This window comes from Diplotaxodon limnothrissa, linkage group LG8 (genome assembly GCF_057381915.1).
Source record: "Diplotaxodon limnothrissa isolate DT_005_m linkage group LG8, D_limnothrissa_male_GT1.1, whole genome shotgun sequence".
Taxonomy (NCBI): Eukaryota; Metazoa; Chordata; class Actinopteri; order Cichliformes; family Cichlidae; genus Diplotaxodon; species Diplotaxodon limnothrissa.
In genome coordinates this window covers 24,303,178-24,323,609 of record NC_140603.1, presented here as the reverse complement: position 1 = coordinate 24,323,609, position 20,432 = coordinate 24,303,178, and the positions used below count along the sequence as shown (strand labels likewise).

Below are 20,432 nucleotides of genomic sequence, written 5' to 3'. Positions count from 1 at the left end.
ACACAGCTTGTTTCCCATTTGGGAGGTTTGTGTTTTGCTTTGTTCTCGCAGGCTGATTACTTTCCTTTTCACTCATTTTGTACTTTTCACTTTTTACTCAGTATTTGGTCAGTTCTGAGCACTGAAAACGACTCCAAAAACATATTGCTTTATGTTAAATTACACGTTAATGTTAAAAAGATTAGTGCTGCAACATTATGCTTCAGAGTACCCACCCTGAACCAGTGCCATTACTTCGAACAGAGACAAAATGTCATAGCCGTCTGGCAACAGACAAAGCTAATAACATTTTAGTCTATCTCTGTGTGAAAGCCTTACAACAGATTGGTGACCTGGCCACGGTGTACCCCATCTCTCATCCTATGACACCTGGGATAGGCTCAACTACTTGCCTCCTGCCCCTGCGTTTCATGCATACTGCCCATTAAAACAGGAAAACAGTAGCTTGTGATTTAATCTCCCAGATAATAGAATCCCTTAACATTTCAAAGTGACTTGTCGTACCTGCTGAAGCATGCGTTTGAACTTCATGTCACTTGCTCCAACGGACATTTCCAGAGACATTATATCCTGCACATTCCACAAGAAGTAGGAAGTATCTGTGTAGGACTGAACTATATCCACAAAGGTGTCGTAGCCCGGCATTAGGCTGGTGATCACAGCAAATTCGCCCCAGTCATACTCCTCCATCATCTGAAACAGACACATGCAGAATTATCAATATCTGCTGCAAGAAAAAATATTGTCACATCCTCTAAGGTGCAGTAAAAGTAAAGAAGTAGAGTAAATGGTAAACCCTAACTTGGACAAATGTATTATGTTTTAAAGAGTAGATTAATATATCTACTGTCTGCTATTATGGGTCATTAATGTCTGAATTTTGCATCTTAAAAAATCATGTTCAGTTCTTCCAAATGATCTCTCCTCATCCTCAGCTACCAATCACAAGGGGGAAAAGGTACAGTTACAGTTAGTGAGTGGGCCCTGGAGCTGTTGCTAGGTGAAACAGGTCACAAAGAGGGTGCTGCTTTAGTCGCTAGCAGATTGCAGCAGTCAGCTGTAATTTGCATAAAGGTGCCGACATGTCTTAAAACACTTTTGAAAGGCTAAAGGTTAGTAAAATTTGCTGCAGCCAGCACGTTTCCAAAAACACAACTTTTGCTCTGTAGACAAACATTCTCCGTTTCTGGTTTTTCATTTTTCAGTCTCAATATTGTTTGGCGAGTACCTTATGCGTGTCTGCAAACATGATCTATGCTTGATAGGTGCAACTGCTGCAAGTTGCAAGTGACCAAAGCAATCACAAGGAGGCTTTTGCTTTTACCCTCAGCAACTACTGGTTTCAAGGGGTAAAGGCAATTGATTGCACAAAGTGTCATGGAGCTGTTTTTTGGACAAAGGTTTTTCTGTTGTGAACTCTGAATTCTTGTTGTTGTTGCTGTTTAACATTATGTTGGCTTTCAGAAATGTGGCAACGAGAATGAAAAAGTATCTTGATTCCTCGATGTTTCAGTTTCTGGTTCTTTCTGTGTTTTCTTTTGATAGAGTTCTTCTTCACTTGTCTCTTCTTTTATTTGTTCCTGCCGTGTAGTTTCCCCTGGGCTCATTACCTCAGTTTCCTTGTTTGTGTATTCACTTCTCATTGCTCTATGCTTCCCTGTGATTTTGCCTGTGTTTCCTAGTGTTTCCATTCCCTATGAAATTATTCCTTGTGGCTAAAACTTTAGTTTACTACCATTTCGATTAAACAACTAAGACAAAGTGTTAACTAGTAGGCTTCAGAGGTGCAGAAAGGTTGTCATCTGACTTCTGGGTGTACAGAAGTCTATGGTAAAACGGCCCTCAGATGCCTGCTCTGTAACCTTAGTAAACACATGACTTTAAGGTCACCTGGTGAAAATAAGGTCTACAGGTTTCAAAACACCAAGATGACAGAAACCACATTACTTAGCTTAAAGCCTCACAACAGCACTTCACTGACAAACGCATGAATTCATAGTGTCCAAGTAATTTGAATACTGTCTGTGGTATTGAGTTGCTTTTGGTTTTGTTTTGATTGTACGGCCGAAGTGATTCCTCTTTTTATTTAGAAATGTATCGAGCCTAACTTTGGGTTTAACATCAAGACAGTAATGACAACATCAATCAAAAAATATACCTGCCAATTGTAAAATAAAAGTCTGCTGCAGATTGTATTCGTTTATGGAAACTCCAAATTCAAATTGGGGATCTGCAATTGACTTGTCAGCCTCATCCCTCTTAAGATTTAATGAACTAGAATTTTCTTTCCTCAAAACTGAAAGAATTAAGTTTTTGTCAGCTTTAAAATAATGCACTTCCATACCTTGAATATGCAGTTGACCTGCTGCTCCAGGGAGACTCCCATCTGCAAGAAAGAGGATCCTTCAGCCTGCAATGAAAAAGAGTGCTTCATTCAATGCTTGTGGTTGTCATGGTTCTGAAGGTGGATGATGCAACAGCAGCTCAGAGCAGACTTCTTTAGCGGGGCTCATGCTTGCTGTCACAGAGGTTTAAAAAAGTGTTGAGATCGAGTACCCAACGGGTTTCATTTCATTTGTGTTGTGAAATATTTTCACCCATGGAACAAAACTAAAATATTCTGAGTAAATCAGCACACAAAAAATCCTGGTACAGTGTTGAACCTGTCACAACAGAAGCCAAACTGACAAGATATTCACATGAACTTGCTCGCTTGTCCTCATTTTAGCAACATCTTAACATTGTTACAGCTGCAGAACAGTCTATTTAAATAATTAGTTCCCTTGCTCAGCTGTAAAACGGTCCATGTTAAAAGTCACCATGGAACAGTCTTACATAACCAATTAATTAAGAACCAATAAAGACAAAGACAGGACTACATTTTAAGAGGGTGATGCACGGGTGATTGCATTTGAAATAAAAGATCTTTAGAGATTTCAGCAGTGTCTTTAAAAAACCTTAATTGGGCAGTTTAAAAAGTGACCAGAAGCACACCTTTATAGTTTTACACATATGACAGCAACTAGTTAGCAATAGCTCCTTAACACCAGATAGCTGTCAAAAATACCTGCACCCTATAGGAATAAATGTCCTATAAGGAAAAAATGCTTTTATTTTTTCCAGGGCCTTGATTCCCCAAATTGGCTCTCAATGTCTCTGAAGTGGAAATATTCAGTCCTGCTGCTCTCTTTATGTTTTAGGCGTTAGCGTACATTTTCACACCTAACTGAAGTTTACCTCCGAATGAACAAAATCCCTCTTAGCAGTGCACTCATACACAGACTAAGCATTGGCTGCACTTTGATTCAAACAGCCAAACCAGACAAAAGAGTTAACCATAAATTTCCACAGTCTGGACACTTTGCCCCTATCTTTTTTTAGACCCGCATCTGTGATAGTTAAAAGAAGTTGGAGATCTAAGGGGCCTAATGGTGCTGCAGGGCATAAGCAGACCTGTGATGTAAGCAGGTGCAAGAATATGCAGGGTCTTGACACAAGTAGTGATATGTTTTAATTTAATAATGGGTGGAGATGGGGAGGTTGGTGCAAGAAACGCAGATCAGGGAAATATTGTCTTTTTAAAATATGTACATGGTATAGTACATGTACTATACCATGTAATGCACAAGAGAAGAAGGCAAACAGAATGAATGAGAGAGAGAAGAGCTACTGTTAAACTGTCAAGTGCCATTGGGGACCAGGTCTCAGATCTTTTCAGTCTGTTCTCGTCTCAGAGGTGACTAACTGTCATCGCTCCTTCCTGTTGCTTTTCCCTCTCTCACAGCTCAGAGCCTCTGCAAAGCCCAAGAGAGTTCTGCAGCCTGAGGAATACCACAGAAGTATCACAGCCAGACTCTTTCACTCAATTTCTACCAATTTTATCTCTGTCTGTGCTTGTTTGAAACTCACCTCTATCCAGAGTTGAAATGCTACCAGACCACGGACTGGGCTAGGCATCAAAATAGCTATAAAAATAGCAATACTGAGGCTGTCAGTGAATGAATAAAAAATGGCTGTGGATTGGCAGTCCTGGTTAGCTATAGTGCCCCACTTCAGCTAGTATGTCTATGCAGCGGTGAGGTGCATCATTAGAAGAGAAAAATACAATTAGTTGTGCCCGAGCTATTAAACAAGCTAATAACACGGTGACCTCCTCGGTCAAGTCGGTGCTTCATCACTATTCAGTTTGTCACATCAGAATCAAACATGTTTGAAGACATTCACTTTCTCTTCCATAGTGAAACCAAATGAGAATTACAACAAAATCCTGTTCTCGACTAACTCTCACAGTGACACACCCACACAAAGAGACAGAGTTCACCCTCCCTCTTTTCATCCTCCACTTCCCAGCCGTCTTGTTCTCACCACCTTGGCAGTGCGGCTGTCACACACAAGCGTAATTAGCAGTCCTACTGCAGCAGCGTATGGTAATATGACAGGGAGACTGTGGACATGGTGGCTGCTCACACAGTCCTCTCATTCCACGGGGAGAACTTTGTACTGTACCGTTGCTCAGTGGAGTGACTGGTGTCAGTCAAGCACACACAGATGCTCATTCACATATGGACACAAATGTATTACACAGTAATACCCAGACAGGTCTGCTAGATTTACCATTTTAATTGCTTAACAAAGCCCCCTACCACAAATCACAGCCAAATATTAGCATCCATTAATGCATCTGATGGCCACAGATAGTTCACAAATTACATCAATATGTATAAAAATAACAATATTGTTAGCATGTATTTACACTCACAAGCCACTTTATTAGGTGTTCAACTGCCCATTAACGCAAACATCTAATCAGCCAATCACATAGCAGAGACTCGAGACATGGTCAAGACAATCTGCTGAAATTCAGACGTGGGTAGAAATGGGATTTAACTGACTTTGAACATGGCCTGGTTCCTGGTGTTCCATAGGCTGGCCTTTTAGAAACTGCTGGTCTCTTGGGACCAGCAGTTTCTCACACAAACATTTTTAGGCTTTACAGAGAATGGTCCAAAAAAAAGGAGAAAAAAAATCCAGCGAGGACAGACTACTTTGAGCTAATAGGAAGACAACAGTACCTCAAATAACCACGCATTACAATCAAGGTATGCAGAAGAGCATCGCTGAATGCACAACAGCTCAAACCATGAAGCAGCAGAAGACCACTTCTGTCAACTAAAGAAAAAAACAGGAAACTGAGGCTGCAATTCACATACCTCACCAAAATTGCACAACCCAGTCCAACCCAGGAACTGAAGGTGAATCTAATAAAGTGGCCAGTGAGTGTATAGTGCACTCTTAACAAAAATGAGGCATGAAAGCCAGCTCTCCCCACAAAATCTATATTTTTTAAAGGTCAAAGGTCAAGGTCAAATTTATTTATATAGCACATTTCAAACAGCCAATGCTGCACAAAGTGCTTAACAATATAAAAACTACAGTAAAAATAAAGGCACTTTTCTGGAGGTACACCAAATGTGTAATATACTGAATGTGACAATTTAACAGGAAAATCCAATAATGGTGTTTCTGTAAATGGTTCGCTGTCAAACACCATCTTTAAACCCTAGCTAGATTATAAAATATGATTCTCGTCCACCCTTTCAAAGGGTAATAACAACATGCCCATGATAAAAGGTGCTTGCGTATTAGCAGGAGCAACATGGCCCTATATGTCTAGCCCAAGGACACTTACATTGGCACATGGAGAGGCCTGGGATTTAACCACTAACCCTGCAATTAGTGAACAACCTGCTCCACAGTCTCTGCAGTGTCACTGGGCAACCCGTTCTCACTCCCAAAGCGTAACATTTTACGCTAGGTGACAAATCGTCACCATATTACGTTTTCGGCTACCCACCACGTTCCTAAATGACGACCTCGGAAAAAGAGGAAATATGAGAACCGTCTGGACTGAACCTACACATGTTCGCGCTCTTTTTCTTCAAATCGCTTAGAAACACGCTATTTAACATCATTAAAGTCCTGGTTAAGGTCAGGAATAAGGTTATGGTCAGGGCTAGGGATAAGGTTAGGTTTAGGGCTGGAATACAGGGCTGGAACGTCTACTCCCGCGGGAGCGTCATTGCACTGGATTCCAGCCATAACCCGCCGCGTACCATAAGAACGCCGAAGGTCTCCTTTCGCGTTCCTCAGGAACGCCGCGGGACGTGACAAAACGTCGACATGTTACGCCTCGGGAGTGAGAACGCTCTGCACTGGGGGTATGAGATATTCCCTCTTTTGGCATTTTAATGATGCAGTAATGATAAAATGTGCTTTCTAACATGTTGACTCCAAAGACAATGGCATATAATTTACATTATTTCTGAAATCTGAAATTCATACCCTCTAGAATGATAAAAAAAAAAATTTCATCACCAAAAAAAAGACAACTTTGTAATGAGTGAGCCGTGTGTATTAAATGACAAACAGGCACAAATCACGCCAGTAAACTGCAAAGGTTTCGCATTTTTTGTTTAATTTTTCATTCCATGAAAAATTAGTTCCTACCTGACTCCCTGAATTTATGATACATACCATGGTACTTTTGCTCGAAGTTGGTTAAAAAATGTGACAACATTTAACACCCTCTTGTCTGGGTGTAAAGTTTTAACAAAGCATAAATGTGTTTTTCAACCATGATCATTTCAGTCTACACCTTTGGGTCTTTGACACAGAAATTTTTTTTATTGTAAGAAGGTAAAAATTGATGTATCTTTCTAAATATGCTAAGGCCGATGCACAAACAAAGAAAGGAAAGAAAGGAGGCTCTCGTCAATTTTTTTTTCTTTTTTCATCAAGTTATCCGACATTAAAGCTACGATAATCACAGATATATTTTTGAAGACATGGTCTTGGTGACAGCTTCTCTCTTGAAAGGGACTATATCTTCAAAAGAAATGATCTCAGGCAGTATTTCAAAAGTAGTTGTGATGACTTGAGCATCAGCGACAGAATCAGATTATCTTTTGGTGCATTGGGGTTGGTGGAAGAAATCAAGCACATTCGATGGAAGTTGATGGAAATGTTTTTAGGGGACTTACTTGTCCTTTATATAGTGACATTTATCTCTTCATGATGTCAGGAAAAGTATTAAACTACTGAAATACTTTTATTACTACTTTGACCGACTGCCTTTTAGAAATTATTGGGTCATACTCATTGGATTTGGCCATTAATGTGATTTTATTCCCAGCAATGGAAAACTGTATCCAACGTGAATGCAGCAGCTCTGTTCTTCTCATGACCTGTTTATAGAGTGCTGTGGTTTCTGGATCATGAGGCCGAGGGAGAGCCAGAAGGGAGGCGGTGGAGAGAGGAAACAGAGGTGCAGAAGGACAGACAGAGAAAGCGGGTCAGTCTGGCAGCAGAAACAAACTCCTAAAAAAGAAACGTACACTGTGATCCAGTGACAGTTGTCTGGCTCACATCATCACTTTGAACCAAAATCACGACCAGCGTGTGACCTTAGACTGCAGCCAGTCCTCAGACGGTAACCCTTGAATATAATCTTCCACTGACAGCCTCAAATTGTAATAGATGATCTTATATGCTCGAATGCTCGAACTCAACGCTTTCTTTGCTTCAAAAATCCATCATGTTCACAGTTTAAAGGCACTTTTGTCCATGTTTACTGGCATCCACATAAAGCTGTCAGCTTTTCTTTTTTTTAAATTCCAGACCGTATCATCGCCTGCCAGTGCAGTCGCTCATTATTTGATGTTTGTAACTGTAACAAACAAAAGCTTGTTTGTGAGTGATCAAACATTTATGGCGCAAAACAGAGAGATTTAATAGTGCTTCACGAGAGCAGATAAGAGCTGTCATCTGCAGTTAATTAATTCCTCCTTTCCCAAAATGTTTCACGGCGGCTATTAAAATAATTTACTACCCTCTGTCATTATTTTAAGAGTGAACTCAACCCAATTTACAAAAGCAATGATGCTCTTTATATTTATGTCAAGTGAAAACTATTTGTTTTGTTTTTTTCAGAAAGACATTTTTTAAGATGAGGTGAGGTGATGAGGTAGTTTTTCTATCACGTCATTGCTATTATGTCCACTTCACTGTGGACGTAATATGTTCCTATGCCTCATGGTTTTTTTTTTAAATCTTTATCTCTTCAACTGCTTAAGTCTTTTCGTTGGAAGAAGTAATTGTCTTTTGTTTGCTTCTTGGATCAATTTAAAGGTTCTCAAAATTACGTGAATCATATATGTAGCCTACACAGACTCTAACCCATTAACACCCATATTGGATTTTGAACTGACTTGTTATCAGAATTAGAAAGACTTTATTTATCCCCAAGGGGCAATTAACATACAACAGAGCAGCATAATGTTGAATATAAGGACAATAAGAACAGGCAATGAGAGTGAGATAACAAATACACAGAATATACAGTATATACAGTTTTAAAATTACACAGTTTTAACATTAAAGTGATTGAAAGGTGAATAAATAACTGTAAGTGACTAAAATTGAATATTGTTATTGCATGCTCTACTATCATCTTTTCAGTAGATTTCAAGATACTTGGAGAATTAATGGTTAAGTAAATTACATTATGGAGATTTAATAATATTAAATTAAACTGCATTTCGTTGCCCTGTACCTGTGCATGTGCAATGACAATAAAGTTGAATTCTATTCTATTCTATTCTATTCTAAATAATAATTAAAGTAATGTTAGATGTGATGATACCAGAAATAGTGGATCACCTACTGGTGATGGCCAGATGGCGCGATATGGCAGCCTCGCCTCTGTCAGTCTGTCCCAGGGCAGCTGTGGCTACGACTGTAGCTTGCCTCCACCAGTGTGTGAATGTGAGAGTGAATGAATAGTGGAATTGTAAAGTGCTTTTAGGGTCTCGAAAGCGCTATATAAATGCAATCCATTATTATTATTATTATTATTATTATTATTATTCTGTAATATACTCACATATCTATATTATTGCTAATATATATTGTAATATATCTATATCACTAAAGCACTTCTGGATGGATGCAAACTGCATTTCGTTGCCCTGTACCTGTGCATGTGCAATGACAATAAAGTTGAATTCTATTCTATTCTATTATTATTATTATTATTATTATTATTATTATTATTTAAACCAACTGTTAACTGTATATTTCTGTACATTTAAGTATTATTCATATTGCCGCATTCATTGACCTTGTTTATAGGTAATTTCATTGTTTAATCACATTAAAATGTTCCTAATTTAATGTTTAAAAGCACCTGGAAAAGGCAAAATCCCATGTAAAATTAGGGCAACGAACTATATTGTCATTACTGAAAATAACCGTATTTTTATGAGAAAGTTATTTTCTGTTATTTTCTGGTATTATTTTGGCGCCCCAGCTGCCAGAATATTACTGTTTTTTTAGGATTTTTTTTTTTACGGTGTATCATGGCACGCTGGTTACAATCTTCCACTGGGGATTTTGCTATGGTTATGTCTAGTATTTCTAGTGAATGCAGTGATGACAGACGAGAACACTTGCAGGTGATTAAAAAAATGTACAGTTGTGATTTTAGAATTTTGGTATTAAAACGTATCAAGTATAAAAATGGCTGATTCTGGTGACATACCTACTGCAAATTGGGAAGGAAATTGGGGAGTTGTAAGTAAATACTCCCCTGGTGCCTGCATGTGGCTGCAGGGTGGTGGAGGGATTGAAATAGCAGGTAGTGATGTGGAGCAGGAGAGAGAGGGATGGGACATTTTGCAGCTTTAATTCACCACCAAAGTGGGAGAGTCAGGCATGTTACGTGTCTATGACATAATGCAGCTCGAGCGGCCTGACCTAGCTAGCAGGCTTCGCTTGATTATAGACAACAGTGTGGACAGGCATTGAGCCCTGACCTCAACCCTATCCAGCACTTCTGTGATGTACTAGAACATCAGCTGAGAGCCAGACGCCAACATTGAGCTCCGATGAGGGGCACAGCATGCCACCAGCAAAGCATTCAGCTGCTTGCAGCTTCTTCATTTGCAGTGAATGACGTTCAGAGCCACCATAGAGCCCCACCTGAATCCTAATGGGAATATGTGTGAAAGAATATAGACGCTAGTACAGCGTTAACAATATAACCACTCAACTTGGCCTTAGGCATTGTTGCTGAACTGAAGATGGTCTCTGCCATTTGTAGAGTAATGTTTTACATCTTTTTCTGTAGGACACCAGTAACTGAGTGATTTGGAGAATGAAAATTTTCTGAAATCTTTTTTTAGTTAACATTAAAGTTGCATTTGAGCTAAATGTTAAGGTTTGACAGAACTTATGAAATTTTGATGCAAAGAAATTTGGACATGTACTCTAAGTTACTAGATCTAGTCATGTAAATTATAGTACTATATATACATTGTTGTGTGTGTCTACTATTGTATTTTCTGTATCTGTAGTGCAGTCCCCAGCACATAAGTATCCTTTGTACTGGAACTATTAAAGTTCTATCAAAAAGATCCAAAAAGTAGAGCTATACTGTGGATGCTGTGCCCAAGAACAACATTCAAAAGTTGAATTTGTGCTCAAATATAATTTAATGGTATTAATATGTTACTGGTATAAGAATCTTTTCCAGTGTCTCTTTGTTATCTTTTCTCAGAATCATTACATTTATAACACCAGCAGCAAAAGCGAAGGATAGGGTGCCCCCTCCAAATGATTGATTATACTATATGTGCACTCTGAAGATTCCAAATTACCTGATATGCTGCTTTTTTGTCATTTTCTGTTAAGCCAAAAAAAAATCCCTTACATTTATTTTATTTAGTTAGTTATTTAGTTATGTATTTATTTATAACACAAATGATGACGAACTCTGGTTGGAGGACTCCCCTGTGAATTTTTGCCTTGGCCCCCAACAGACTCTACTGGCGTCAGTAACACTGACGCCAATTGGAGCAAACCTCTGCCCCAGGCTTCAAAATGTTATCTAAATCCTCAAAACAGTTAATCTCCTGATCTGCTAATTAATTAACCTATACAATTAATAGTTATTTTATGAAGCCGATTCATTGTTTGCAGTGGAATAATAAATACAGAATGCTTTTAATCCCTTTGCAACAACGACATCATCCCGTGTCGTTGTTGCAAAGGGGGCATTTCAGAAACATGGACAAACTTTCCTGCTGGAAATTTGAAGAGTATAGCTGGAGAAACCAGATTACTGTTGCATATACATTTGCAGCTAACATACAACTATTGTGTAGTGGCAGTGTTAGGTGTAACACATACTGTAATCACATTACATTTTTAGCAACATAGTAACGTTACTGAACTAAATTTAGTAATTACATATCAGTTAATCAGTTATCAGCACGCTGGGCAGATAGAAAGAGAAAAAAGTCAGACATTTGCAGCTATTGAGGATTGGAGATACTGACATTACTTTTATTTCTATTGCCCAAAAGGATCAGAGCGTGATTCTAAAGTGCAAACTGCATGCAGAACAGAAACAACTGCATTATACTGCTAACACATTGGCTCTTTATAGCCATCTGCACAGACAGGATGCTAATGCAAAGCTAGCTGAGAGCTCAAAGTCATTGTAAAGCTGAGTGCATGCCGACCCCGACCCAGCAGCCAGACCCTGAACTTCTCTTTGAGCTAGTTTTCATCTTTGCTTTGTTGCCCTTTTGTTCATACGCTTTACACTGTAAAAGATAGTTTAACAAATTGCGTTCTCTGGTAAGTAATTAAATGACATACTCCGTTACTTTTAAGAAAAGATTGATGTGTAATGCATTACTTGACAACCCCAACCCTATGTTTTGGGGTACTCATAACCATACTTTGATAAAACACCCTTAACAAAACCCGTGTTTAACACTTGGATTGTCTGATATTTTGGTGTTGTCTGCATACTTTTGGCCAAGTGACGTTTCTGAAAACATAAAACCCATCAACTCTGAAGATGCATCTTTTCCTCAGACTGAATACAGTTATTATCGCAATCACTGCCATCATAATTAGAATATTCATATATCAGATGTTAGAATTTTATTCCAACTGAATTAAAGTTTTGTTATTAAAGTTTCTTGTTGTTCCCCCTGCAGCCTCGTCGGCACCATGCTCCTGCCCCCATCCTCATCTCCTCTCTGTCGCCTCCTGCTCCACTGCTCCCACGACTCGACATCTGGAAGTAGCACCCTCTAATGATCGCCCAGCACACTGCAGTGACTGACAACCAGCCAGCCAAGAACACACAAACAGAAAACACGCTCAATCTCTGATTTCTAACTCCTCCGAGAGACACGTCACTACATTTTTTTCCCTCCTTCCCTCGCAGGCCCCATTGAACAGCCTTTATGCTGTTTTTCAGCGCTTCCTTAACCTTTAATTTCCTCTTCTTCGCTTTTGCTTGATGTATGTGCCGTCTGACAAAAGCCTTCAATCTTTTCATCTTTGTCTCATTCCCTCCTTCCTTGTTGTTCACCATAGAAAGATCACTGAGACAGGAGCCATAAATAGGCGGCTCGGGCGGCTGCTGCTTCTTTTTAAACCCACTATCAAAGATATTCATCATCATCAGGCCTATTGATAATCAAGCACTATTGAGCTCTTTTATCCCTTAACAGAATCATGCACTCACGGGCATGTCTTTCTCCATCCAACCCACCTGTCCCATTGTGCCAGACACCTCTGACAAGCTTTTTTTTTTCTTCTTCCGGACAACAAAGGAGCATATAGAGAGACTGAAGAGGAGTATGAGGGTATGGGTAAAATAATGCCTTCGACATGCAGGCCACAGGAAAATGCTTTTCTCTTTGTGTTCTACAGAGAACCACCACTCAACACTTTGGACTTCTCAGGGGCAACGTCACACCTGCTTGTTTGTGTTTGCTCGCTGTCAAGTTGACAGGTTTTGTGATTGGCTCTGCAAATTACCAACCAGAGACCAGTGATCGATGATGAAATTTGACAAAAATATTCTGGAGGCAGCAGAAGAACTGTGTGAGATGTGTGTTAAAAGCAGATCTGAGGTAAATGGCTTGGAGAAGTTTTCAGAGGGACAGAAAAAATTGAGGGAAAAGATGAGTGAATGGTTTGGATTTGGGGATAAATGGTAAGCGCTACAGGGTGCTTCAGCCTCCTGAAGGCTCTAATTAACAGTTTAATGCTGTCCTAGAGCTCCAAGTGAGCAAAAAGGAGCACAGGCCTCTGGCTTACTTCAAGCCACAGTCTTAATAGACTCTGCCAGCATGCAAAAAAAAAAAAAGAAGTAGATTCAAGGAGCGAAGGTGATGGAGGAAAAGAAGAAAGCAGTGAAGGTGTAGAGAGACCAAAGCAAAATATGAAATGCATGGGGGAAAGAGACAGGGTTAGAAGTGAACTAACCAACAGGGGGGGGGGAGGAAGAGAGAGAATTATGGAAACAAGGAGGACTATTTCACTCACAAAAGAGACTCAGCTATGAGACAGTAAAACACTGCCTTTGGGCACCTGTCAGCCAAGCTTCATCGAGGCATCTTTCTCTTCTGTCTGTCTCTTATTCACTCACTCTGCCATCAAAATACAGCATATCAATCACTCTCCTGCAGTTACAACTCCTCCTGTTTAATGCCTATCTATGACGTGACATCAACAGGAAGATGATAAAAACAATTACTGTGGTTTACAAAATGTTGCTGGGGGTGGAATTTATAGCCACAGGGCTATACAAGTTTCGATTGGTTGATAGGTGTAGGAATGAACCCATTTGACTGTGTGTATGTGTGTGTGTGTGTGTGTACTTCTCATATGTGACAGTATTCATTTGCATGTGTTTGAGAGTTGTTTCTATAAATACAAGGTGTTGGAGATAGCAGTTAAGCAATTAAAGGAAGGAAGGGGAGATGAGCCGAAAGCTTAGAGTGTGAAAGGAAGTAGAGACGGAGCCACATTCCCACCACAAAGTGGAGAAAAAGTAAAGATTAAGAATCCATCTGGTGTCATCAATCTCTTCTTTACAATCTAACTACACAGCTCGCTGCTCTCCATTTCTATTCATCAATGAGATACATGCTAAATCATAGCGGGAAAAACCTGCTGGTCTTCGACTGTGTAGACATGATTGATTGAAGCACAGATCACCCGTAGCACTTGTCTCCCCTTACGAAGTTTCCTTTCCCACAACTCAAGACTTTTCCCAGCCACGGATTAGACGAGATGATGAGGGTCGAAGGCTCTAGTCATCGCTGATAATTCACCCATCTGTATTGCTCATATCCAAATATTTGCATGCAGCGAGTTGCTTGCCAAAGTAGGTTTCACCGCTCTGACCTACTTAAGTTGTTTTAAGCTGAGTGATGCCGGTGCAAAAGAGTTCTGACTAAGACAGGAGGCTGTGAAGAGCGAGTGCTGCTGCTGACAGGATTTATATTGCAGGTTGTTGTTCATCTTATACCAAGAAGTTGTTTTTCCCTCATTATACATATGTGACTAGTATTATTTTGATACCTCTGACTGAAATGCATTCACGAGTGTGGTGCGAAGGTCCAATTTAGGCTCGATCCTGGTGGTGGGACAGTGTTGAGAAGATTGAAAGTCTCATTGTTTTCACAGTACCTTATACGGTATGACGACTGCAGACCCACCACTGATGCCCACAATTGGCAGAGCTGTCTGTGTGGAGAGGAAGTCCAAGATCTGTGCTACTTCTGCCACCTGAAAGATTAAAACAAACAGATTTCATATTTGAATAAAAGAAGATGAAAGTGTTGCACCAGAATAACTCATATTCATTAATATAGTTTTACCAATTAGTAGTGGTCGAAAGACCAGGATGTAAAATTCATATTCAATCCAGAAACTGATCGATTGCCAGTTTAATGGCAAACTAAGCACCTTTTTTTGTTTAAATCAAAACAGCACTTGAAAAGCAACAATTTTGTCAGGCAAACCTTAACCGGCATTAATAAAATAATACATAATAAAAATAAAATAAAATAAAATAAATAAAATAAAATAAATATAAAACATAATAACAAGTCTTTCAGATGTTTTAAAAAGGTAATGGTTTCAAAACTTGTAGAGCTCCAGTTTTGTTTTCATGTAATTATTATTATACTACACTCAGAATTTGTATTAAAATTACTAATAGGGGAGGTCACAAAATCTGCCAACTCAACCATGTGGAGCTTTCCGCTGTGGTGACTTCTTGTAGATAGGGTGACTAGCCGAAACTTGGGGGGCAAATGGGCAACATGGTGGCAAGAAGGTCCTGGGTTCAAATCCCCCAGGAGCCTCTTTATGTGATTGCATAGTTCTCCCTGCGCCTGCATGGGTTCTCTGGCTTGTGTGGTAAAACAGTTGGTGATTCTAAATTAACTATTGTTGTTCATTTTAATGTCACAGGCTCCAACCCTATCACAAACTTGACTTGGATGGATGGGTGGATGAATGGATGTTTGCAAAAGAAGAAGAATTTGACTGTGAAGTGCAAAGTTGCTCAGCGATCCAGGCATCTATGAAGGGAAAATTGTTGCATTAAAATAGCAGCAACAAAATCCAAAAAATAGCATGTAGCGGCCAAAACCTACATGTACCACGTCTACCCATGTGTGCTTCCATAGTAGATTCTCTATTGCCACAGTTTTCTTTGAGGTGTCTGGTTTTTACTGGCTGTTGTTGGAGTTATGGCAATAGTTTAATGGTAAATCAGAGACCTTGCTCTTTATTAGTAAAAGAATATGTGCTAACAATTAAATGCAAGCTTCAATTCTATGGTATTAACATTAAAAGGCATATCAAATAATAAACCTGTTTCAAGCGTTTTACTTCTAATGTTTAAATGCACTCATAAAACATTTCACTTTTTTCAGCAAAATTCTTTTTAGGAGATTTCAGTGATAAAACAAATCTTTGGATGATGTTTTTGGTAACTCTATGCTAGCTATACTTTTTCCTACGACTTCATTTAAGCTGAGAACAATGCCTTTTTTAGGTTAATAAATCCTCTAAAATACTGCTTTGATTTAATGCAACATCTCTTCCCTTTACGATCTGAAACCCTACCGACACCATAATTTAATTTCTGCAAAGACAGCAAGTAAAAGTAAGCATTTAGTACACACTTGGCATCTCAATTTGTTCCTCTTTGTGATTTAGGACAGGACAGATGCTTTTTTACATAAAGTCTTGCCTCGTGCAGCTTTAGGAAATGGATCTGGGTGACTGAACACCATGACTCTGGAGAGGATGTCGGATCAGAAAACACAAAAATGCATAAATTATTCTTACCTGAGCGCCGGTACCCGAGCCCACATCATCCTCAAACACCACACCGTGCAGCTTTTCCGTTGCCATGGTATCGCAGAGACGTGTCAGCAGGTCACGAGGGTTGGTGTCATTGACCAGCACCGTTACAGGGCTGACTACTACGGGAAGGTCGACAAAATTCTCTCCACTGAGACGACCTCTAACCTCATTCTGGTAGCTAGAGCCGCTGAACACCACCGCGACATTGATGGACGGGTGCAGGAGGAGCGGCCGAGCCTGCAGAGGAAGCGGGGAGGAGATAAGGAGGAGAAGGAAGAGGAGAAGGAGGAAGAGAGGGGGCCAGGGGGAAGGAGGAGGATGTCCCCTGGGAAGGGCCATGCTGGCAGGCTACTGCCTGGAAAGGAGGGTGGGAGAAGAAGAGAAAAGGAAAGGGAAGAGAGCAGCAGTCAAATATACAAGCTGCTTTACTTTTGTGATGCTTTTGACATAATGCCTCATGATCCCTCAGTACATATCCATCCCTTACTTCCCTCTCCTGGTCTGTCTCCCTCTCTGACCCCTTTGTATGACAGTATTAGCCCTGCATTTAGACTTGTGTCGTCAGGAAAACTGTGTCTGTGTGTGTCAGAGTGTGCGTGCATGTAATCCTCCAAAATCCAATCCCCAGTGTCATGACTGTAATAGAGATGGCACGATACCACTTTTTTATGTCCGATACCGATACCGATATCATAAATTTGGATATCTGCCGATACCGATATGAATCCGATATAGTGTTTTTTAATCAACAAAACTGTTTTTTAAAATATCTTGCTGCATTTTGCAAGTCTGCAAGTTCATACTCAAGTTTAAAACAACAACTACACTAAAGCTATTCTGTTATACCTGTATACAAAAAAAATATTTCATAGTTTAGCAATACTGATCAATCTAATAAACTTAGACCTACACCATCCTCCCTATTCTGGTATTTTAAAGAGTACTTAGCGTAAATATTAAGCAACCTAACTAATAGGGTTCCAACTCCCAGCAACAACAAAATTAAATAAATAAAAAATAGGGAACCACCCCTCACGCGCCACCTCATGATGCTTAATCGACGTAATCAACCTTAATTTGATGCAGTGTGAAAAAAAATGCACAGAAATCAATTATTTTTCAAGAAATATTAAATAGATTCAACATCTTTCTTCAACAAAATTGCAGACTGCACAGATGGTACCTTCCCAAAGTAAAAAGTACTATAGCTTACTAGGGTATATATATTAGACTTAATAGTCACTATGTACAGTAATTGACTTCTATTCATTTTACATCAAATTAAAACTTTGGGTGTCAGATAATTATTTATTAAAAGCTCGACATTTTAAATGAGAATAAGAAAGAAAAGTATGTCTTTGTGCCCCCTTTTCCCAGTTAATGCCCTATCGGCCCCCCTGGCTAAACTTTGCTAGATCCGCCCCTGCACAGTTACCAGCCGTCAGCTACGTAGAAAAAGATCCTGGTGTAGAAATTAATATTAAATAAATTCTAACAACAGCTTATCAAGCTTAAACGTGCTGCTGTTGTTCAGCCGCTGGTTTGCTCTTTCTGGCGCAAAGTGGACCAAAAACAAACGAGAGACAGACTCGCGACAGAAAAGCCGATCAGCTGATTTAAGCAGTTTCACGATTGAAGTAGCAGCCGGAGAGCGAGAGGCAGTCGCTTGTTAAGCTTAACGTGGGAATGCTTTACAAACATTCAGAGATGGACTTACACACTTGCTTTACTTCTCTCGGGGATAACTTTGTCGGAGATGAAATGCCAGGTTGCTAGCGAAGCTCCAAATGCTATCCAGACCACCGACAGGTCCTGCATGCCACAGCTGCTCTATCACGTGATGCATACTGCTCCGACGTGCTAACGTTCTGAGGTGAGTTACGGGGTGTTGCAAGTTTTGTGAGGTGCTTTCGTGATATTTAATGGATCGGATTACATTTTTTATTTTTCTCCGATATCCGATCCAGTAATTTAGGTCAGTATCGGACCGATACCGATACGTAATATCGGATCGGTCCATCTCTAGACTGTAATCACCTCCCCATCTCTATACATTTCTGATTTGGTGCACACACACACACACGCACGCACACACACACACACACACACACACACACACACACACACACAGCAAGCAGGATTCCAAAACTGTCACACATGTCCTCAACTCTCATTACTGGGATTACATTACGTTGCACCACATTACTTCAGCCAACCTCTCTCCATGTGGTGTGATGTCATCAGACTAACCCCAGAAATGCAAGATGCAAATAAAGCCATAGAACTGAAATTACATCAAACTCTTCATTTATGCATATTGTCATTACAAGGAAGAGTAATAAAAGCAATACATATAATATAATCCAAAAGTGTTGAAATACACTCATTCATCATTCTGTTAGGTACATCTGTTCAACTGCTCAGTCACATGCCAGCAACTCAGTGCATTTAGGTATGAAGACATGCTCAAGGTGGCCTGTTGACGTTCCCATTCTAAACCATGATTTAAAATGGGGAAGAAATGTCATTTAAATTACCCTGAACAATGCATGGTTGTTGGTGACAGACTGGCTGGTTTTTATCATTGTAGAAAGTGCAGATTTTGTTTATTGTCCCACACAATCATCTCGAGGGCTGACAGAGAATGGTACAAAAAAAGAGAAAATATCCAGTGAGCAGCGGTTCTCTTGCTGAAAAAACCTTGCCTATGTCAGAGTCAGACTGCTTTGAGCTGATAAGATGACAAATGTTAATCAAATAACCACTTGTTACAACCAAGGTATGCAGAAGAGCATCTCTGAATGCACAACATATCGAACCTTGATGCATCTCTCCTGTCAGCTAAGAACAGGAAAATTAGGCTATAGTTCACACAAGCTCAACAAAAATTGGACAATAGAAGATTGAAGAAACATTGCTAGGTATGATTAGTCTCAATTTCTGCCAGGACATTAAGTGGTACAGCAGAGTGAGAACTTAGAAACAAAAAAACATGATTCATCCTGCTTTGTGTGAACAGTTCAAGCTAAAAGGCTGTTGGTTTAACACCAGCATTTTTCAATTTTCTCAACTTCAATTTTCTCGATACAGGATGGGCTCCTTAGTAACAACTGAACATTGTTTAAACACCACAGCCTACCTAAGGATTGTTGTCCATTTCTTTATGAACATAGCGTACTCGTCTTCTGATGACTGGTTACAGCAGAAAAACAAGCCAGTCTCAAATTTCATATCGTCTTCTTGAACAGTCCCAAAGAGCACCTTTGGGATGTGATGGAACAGCAGTGACTGCACCGCTACGCACCCCTGCAACATCATCATCAAATTTGCAGATGACACCACTCTGATGGGGCTCATCACCAACGATGATGACACCGCCTACAGGGATGAGGTCCAGCGACTGTCAGAATGGTGTAACTACAATCACCTCACCCTAAACACCAAGAAAACCAAGGAAGTGGTCATGGACTTCCGCAAAACAAGAACTGATCCCCCTCCCCTATCCATAAAAGGTGACTATATGGAGAGGGTGTCCTCCTTTAAGTTCCTCGGCACCCACATATCCAAGGACCTGTCCTGGTCCACAAACACATCAGCCCTAGTAAAGAAAACCCAGCAGCGCCTCCATTTCTTGAGGGTTCTGAGATGGAACAGGCTGCAGACTGAACTCCTAGTGTCCTTCTACCGTGCCACTATCGAGAGTGTGCTGGTGCACGCCATCCCTGTGTGGTACGCTGGTTGCACAACAGCTGACAAGAAGAGACTACAGAGGGTCATCAGAACTGCAGAGAAGGTAATCGGCTGTCCACTCCCCTCTCTGGACTTAATTGCCAGCTCAAGATGTCTCTCCAGAGCCAGGGCAATTTTAAAGGACCACCTCCATCCTAACCTCCACCTCTTCAACATCCTGCCCTCTGGAAAAAGGCTCAGATCCATCAGGTGCAAAACCAACAGACTAAAGAACAGCTTCTTCCCGAGGGCTGTCAGAACTCTTAATGCAAACTAAGAGTGTGTAAAGACTTCCCCAACACATCCACCCTGACACTGCTGTTGATCATCTATGTGCAATACCTTCGTTGTATATTGGTTTCTCTTCTTCTTACTTTAGCACCTTTGTGGTCCAGCTACCCAATTTCGCTGTGCAAGAAACTGCACAATGACAATAAAAAGCTCTAAGTCTC

The 20,432-nt window shown here is 40.1% G+C and overlaps 1 protein-coding gene across 2 annotated transcripts in view; it reads right to left on the bottom strand.

Annotated features, from left to right (window-relative positions):
* The window catches only part of LOC146626985 (glutamate receptor ionotropic, NMDA 2C-like), a 48,227-nt gene extending 31,637 nt beyond the window's left edge, over nucleotides 1-16,590 (bottom strand). For both annotated transcript variants that reach the window (XM_085360955.1, XM_085360954.1), the window contains exons 1-4: nucleotides 16,234-16,590; nucleotides 14,560-14,658; nucleotides 2,345-2,410; nucleotides 505-693 (exon numbers count right to left, since the gene is read on the bottom strand). In XM_085360955.1, coding sequence (XP_085217081.1) covers nucleotides 505-693; nucleotides 2,345-2,410; nucleotides 14,560-14,658; nucleotides 16,234-16,590 — 711 coding nt within the window. The remainder of the gene's footprint in view (nucleotides 1-504; nucleotides 694-2,344; nucleotides 2,411-14,559; nucleotides 14,659-16,233) is intronic.
* Between the last annotated feature and the right edge of the window lie 3,842 nt (nucleotides 16,591-20,432).